Genomic DNA, 6,207 nt, shown 5'->3' on the forward strand with positions numbered 1-6,207 from the left:
TTTAATGTTTGCATGGGAGACTAGTGATTGGGCTCAATAGATTGGTCAAAATGCTTTGCTTGTGAAGTTAGACTCTGATAAAGCATATGATAGAATGAAATGGATTTTTATCATTAAAATGCTGCAATGTTTGGGCTTTGGTCCCAAATTGTGTAAGCATGTTCTAATGTTATTTAAGGATGCTAATGCTCAATTAGTGATCAACAACTCTTTGACCGAACCTTTTCATCTCCAACGCTCAATCAGACAGGGTTGTCCCATATCACCATTTTTGTATGTTTTAGCTGCTAATGCCTTGGGATATTTTTTACAAAAATATAACCCGATGAATTTGAGTAAAGGAATATCCATTCAAAATAATATAGCATTCTTGAATTGCCACTTTGTTGATGATAGTATGCTCTTCATTCAAAATTGTGAATCTGAAATCAGCAATGTTTTGGAGGTCCTTAATTTATATTGTGAGGTCTCAGGATCTAAATCAGCTCACAATAAGACTGAATTCTTTATGATCAGCTATGATCTAGCCCCTCATTGGATTCCTAAGGAATGGAGGCACATTAAACATGGATAGATTACACAATACTTAGGCATTTTGTTTGGTCTGGGAGTCTGTTTGTATGACATGTGGAATTGGTTCTTAATGAAGTTAAAAAATAAATTGTTAACTTGGGGGAATAAATTTCTGCCATTTGTAGGAAAAATACAAGTGGTTAACAAAATCTTTTTGGCGTCTCATGTTTAGTACTCATTTTGTTGGATTCCCTCTAGAAAAGGTTATGAGGACCTAAATAAAATCATATGTAGATTCTTATGGACACATTGGAAAGGTAAACAAAGTTTTAGAGTTGCCTCTTGGTTACATTGTATTCAGCCTAAGAATAAAGGTGGGTTGGGTCTTTTAGATCCAAAGACACAAGGAAGTTGTTTAGCAACTAAATGGATTGTGAGGGTGGTTTCAGGGGAAGAACAATGGAAAATCTTGATTCGTCACCATATTGAAAAGGCTTCTTTGAAAAATAAATGGCAAGGTGTGGGGCTGCTTGATAAAATCTTGATTGCTCCCTTCTTTCATATTACAGCTTCATTTTCCTTACAATCTATATGGAAAGCTTTGCAACAATGCAACGATTTTCTAAGCTGGAGAAAGGATTCTTTACAACATGGGTTTAGTTTTGGGACCTCCTCCATATGGTGGAATAGGCTTGTGCAGTATCATGGGCAGTTTCTTGGTGTTAGCTTTCCTAAACAAGCTCATTGTTTATTTATGAAAGGTTTGCAGCACTTTGGTGATTATTGGGATTTCAAATCTCTTGATTGGGAAGATTGGCAAAATATTAAAACTACTTTTTGTTTGACCAATAGATATAAGGGATTTGTGAATTTTGTTAAAGCCCCTATAGAGCTCCTCATGAAAATTTGTACACCGCTGAAGTGTGATTTCTTTAAAGATTGGGTGTGGCTGGATCAATACCAATTTTATTGTTTCCCTCTTAGGAAAAAATATCTAAAACTCCTTCCTAATATGGCTCTTAATCCAAGGCTAAATCTCAAATGAAGCTTTAAGTTCAATGAAAGGAAGTTGAAAAAACTAAATGCTCAGATTTGGAACTCTAAAGTTGAGGCTACTACTAAATTTTTTCTTGGAAGCTTCTCCATTTTAAACTTCCAGTCGGTGATAGACTGAAATACTTAGGATTATGCCTGCCAAAAGCCCGTTTTGTCCTCATTCAGAAAACTTGAAACATGTTTCTTTGGGACTGTCATGTGTCTTAGAAAAAATGGAAGGTTATTTGCTCTCAGTTTCCTGCTATATTTTGTCATAGGCTGGGCTAGAAAATGGCTTTATTGGGCAATGGTCTGTTTAATAATGTTATTGCAGATTGTTTCTTTGGGACTGTCATGTGTCTTAGAAAAAATGGAAGGTTATTTGCTCTCAGTTTCCTGCTATATTTTGTCATAGGCTGGGCTAGAAAATGGCTTTATTGGGCAATGGTCTGTTTAATAATGTTATTGCAGATTGTATGAGACACTATATTTCTTAGTATTTGGAAGAGTAGATGTTCTGTTATGTTTTCTAATCATATTTTGCATCAGAGATTGAAATGCTGAAGTTTTACTTTTGACATCTTGCTACAATTTGTTTCCCTTTGTTCTCAACTTAAAGATGATGACAAGTACCACAGACAGTTGGAGGTGATCAAGTATCAGTTTGTGCAACTTCATGATAAAGATATTCAGTGTTCCAAACAACTTCATATGTTATTTAAGTTTCAGTTGTAATGGTTTCTCTTATGCATTGTGTCCTTGGTCTTTGATCTTGATGTTGTAAGACTTCATCAGTCTTGTTTTGGACTTGCTATGTCAGTGGATTCTGCTGTTTTTAGTTAGTTGTTTAGTTTCATGGTTGTTCTATTCTTATTTGTAGCTCCTTTGAGCTGCGATTCTTTATGTACTTTTTTAATCAGCTTATTTCAATTAAAAAAAAATTCAACAAATATTTACTGTTGAAAAAGCAGGTCTGAATATCAAAGATGATGAAATACATAATTTAAATTTTTTGTGAACTTTGTAACATCATCATAACTGCATCAGGCAGCAACAATGAGAAGAGAACTAGTATGTTAACTTCTCTGTGATCAGAACCCATAACATTGCAGACTCTTTCCAAATTCAAAAACTACTACAGCTCAAACGCTAACTATAGCCAACGGTAGGCATGACTAAACAGCAAAGCCTAAACACCTACAAACCAAAACAAGATGTATAACTCAAAAGATTATCGAACATCAAATAAAGCATGATATATTACTGCTTTGATATGGGTATCCTGCAGTTGTTGAAACAAATTAAATGGCGTAGTGACGTCGATGTTAAGCTTCCTGTAAACCTCTGTCCATAGCATGCATATACGTCTCCTGTCAATTAGAGGGACGCTCTCAACGACGCCAAGCGCTGCATTATCAAGCTCTTCAAGTTTGTGAAGTCTTTCAGAGCACAATTCTGCCATGATTGGTAACCATGTTGTGAGAAAAGTAATTCGAGAAGGTCTTGAAATTATTACCCTTCCGTCTGCGATGATCTTCATAAACCAAATTATAATGTAGAACACATCTTCACCAAATCTAAGGTATTTGTAACTCTCCTCTACATACTTCGAAAATTGTGGAACTTCACAAAAAGCGGTGAATGCAAGTTTCAATATATTTCCGTCACAATGCTTTATATATTCAAAGAGCGACCTCATAGTTAAGAATTTATGAGAACCAATAGCTGATTTGAACTCGTTCAAGAGCACATACCCGCATTCTCCCACAAAATCTCTTCTATTGTCTCGCACGATGATGCCCCCTATATATTGCTCAGAAATTCCCCGGTTTCTTCCGGTGGCATGCTTGTCTTTAGAAAAGGAGACCATTTCATTGATAATCCTTTCCACAGAGATTATATGGTCGCCGTTCTCCTTATCAAACCTGGCAGCTAAGTCTGGTATAAGTTTCAATCCCAGAGATGAAAGGACATCTCGAATTTGTGATTCTTGCTCCACACTCCACCAAACTGCTTCCAAGTATTGCATGCATTTGTTGATGCAGTCATCAGCCATCAACTCAGAAGCAACTGAAAGAATAGCCAGGCAGTGCTCAATATTCGAGAAAAACACCCGCTCACGATACATGAGTTCAATGCATTTTAAATAGTCATCGAACTTATGGCAAGTAGTTACTCTTATCTCGGTTGGTTTATCCAATGACGAGCTCTCAGACATCGTAACTTTGAAAAATTCCGATCTTTTGAGAATCACAGAGTGGAGATAAACTGGATTTCTTTCGTAATTTTCATTATTTGGTCCCGTCAACCACATTTTGACATCTACAGAAAGTAGGGCTCCGAATCGCGGCTCATATTCTTCCATTGCATCAATGCATAAACGAGCTGTGAGATCCCTGACAAGGGTAGCGCCCTGTTTTATGGAACCATTTTTTTGGTCTGTGTCTGTGGGTTCAGGTAAAGGAATTTATTTTAATTCGTGTCTCATTTACTCCGCAGGTTTCGATAAGATGGAACCTTCAATGTTGCGTACTATAGCACTAATAGGTAGTCTACTTCCACTCCATTATTGAACAGTTTTGGCATTGGAAACTGTTCACTTTCGTTCCCTTTCTACCCTGGGTTCCAAGGGATTTCTCAAAGTTGACATGAGAGGGTTGGGTCTGCTTTTGGAGGTAAGGCTATTATTAAACCTCATTAAGGCAATGAAATAAGTTTTTCTTAAACTCTTGTATGTTTGTTTAATGTTTTTAAAAGTATTTGTTCATTTCATTCTTTTATATTTTTTTATTGAATCACAGTTGAATTATAAAGAATTACAGTTATATAGGTAGCTGAACGAGAAATACATGAACTAGATCATACTAGTAGTAAAGTAGAAAAAACCTACAAACTAAGAATAATTATAATGGGACAACAAGTGTCATTGCTTTGAAGCAATATGACAAAACATTTACAAACTAAGAACAGTTACAATAGGACAGCAAGTTTCATTACACTAAAGAAACATGATGAAACACTTTGCATAGCTTCGTAATGCAATTGTTTGAGAGCTCATTTCCCTGATCTTGAATTTGTGGAAGTTGTATCATGGATGAAGCATTTTCCTTGGATACATATGAAAGTGGTGACAACAAAAAACAACCTGAAAAACAATGTCAGAGTAAAGCATTAGAATACTAATTTTCTCAAAATAATTGCTTGAGAAAATAGTAGTACACCTGACCTTCCGAATATTTCTCAAAATGTTTTGTCCAATAGAATTAGCTATGACATCATCATTTAAACCAAAGTCAAAAAGAGCTTCAAGTTTCCAATTCCACTTAAGATGAAAAATAATAGAATTTTATGAAAGATAGCATTCCATTATTTGTTGATGAAGGGACAATTCAAAAATATATGCTTCATATGTTGAATACAACTACATAAAAGGAAATTGACTGGGGAACTGTAAAATGTCTTAGTCTATCTCCAATAGGCAACTTAAAATGTAAGACTTTCCAAGCTAGCAATTGAGTCTCAATATCAGTTTTAGATTTCTTGTGCACTCATTTTTGTCCATCTTTTAGCACTAAATTTGCACTTTCATTTATGATTAAGGCACATAAAGATTTTCCAATAAGGTAAGGAATACAAATAGATTCTCCTAAGTGGAGGATGATTGTAATGTGACAAGGCAAACCACCTCCAATCTTTAAAGAAATGTTGAAGTACAGATTTTAATGGACAACTCAAGTTTAACTAATGATTGCACAAGTATAAGAAATTCTTTATACTTTTAATTCAATCCATATTGAATCTTGATATTCAACCATGAAGCTCATTCAAAAGTACTAAATTCCCAAATATCTTATATATATATTGAACACCTTTCTTATATAAATAAGGCACAATAATGACACCCAACATTAGGTCACTAGATATAAAATAAACTAAAAATGGGTGTGCATCATGGCAAACACACATAAGATGAGAATCGCAAGGATCCATTGATGAAAAATTAAAGGCGTGATATAGTTCCCCGTTGCATTTTATAATTTAATTAAAGTAAAAGATTCCCTTCATAAGGAACACAAATCTAGTCATGTGGCTCTTTTGTATGAGTGTATTTATAGAATTATTTATTGTTTGTAGATTTCTTAAGTGTGTTTTTCAAACCTCAACAAGATTTTAAAAAAATAAAAAATGAAACCTCCATTGTTGAAAACATTAACCCCCCTTTAAATTGTATTGTGATATGACAATTTATATTAGTACATTACATATTGGAATTTATGTACAAGTCCTCAAATGAAGAATATTTATAATCTAAATTTCTAGAATACTGACATAAAATAACACCACCATTGTGTAGAGATGAAAAAAAATGCAAGTTAAAAAAAAGAGGACCCAAAAATGAGTATGTATGAGCCCAAACGAGCCTAGATCAAAGTTCCAAAAAAGTAGGACTATGTAGGGTGACATCTGAGAAAAATAAATTAAAAAAAGGCATACATTAATCTACAAACCAATCACACTAATGGAGAGCGGATAAAAAAATATATAGAATGAAAAAATTTCACCCAAAAGGATATCTATATGTCTAAGAAGGAGCCTCTTGAAGTTGAGGAATAAATCAAAAAGAGCCAATGGTTATGGAGGCCGAATCGAGGGATAATT

At 34.5% G+C, this 6,207-nt stretch overlaps 1 protein-coding gene across 1 annotated transcript; it reads right to left on the reverse strand.

The window, feature by feature from the left end:
- Positions 1–2,779: 2,779 nt before the first annotated feature.
- LOC131858862 (BTB/POZ domain-containing protein At3g50780-like) lies at positions 2,780–3,913 on the reverse strand. The gene has a single exon (XM_059212331.1). The coding sequence runs from the start codon at positions 3,911–3,913 to the stop codon at positions 2,780–2,782; it is 1,134 nt and encodes a 377-aa protein (XP_059068314.1).
- Positions 3,914–6,207: the final 2,294 nt, after the last annotated feature.

The sequence above is a fragment of the Cryptomeria japonica genome, chromosome 10 (assembly GCF_030272615.1).
Source record: "Cryptomeria japonica chromosome 10, Sugi_1.0, whole genome shotgun sequence".
NCBI classification, from domain to species: domain Eukaryota; kingdom Viridiplantae; phylum Streptophyta; class Pinopsida; order Cupressales; family Cupressaceae; genus Cryptomeria; species Cryptomeria japonica.

Coding starts and splice junctions, on each gene's coding strand:
- LOC131858862 (XM_059212331.1), bottom strand. CDS start 3,913: ATGGAAGAATATGAGCCGCGATTCGGAGCCCTACTTTCTGTAGATGTC.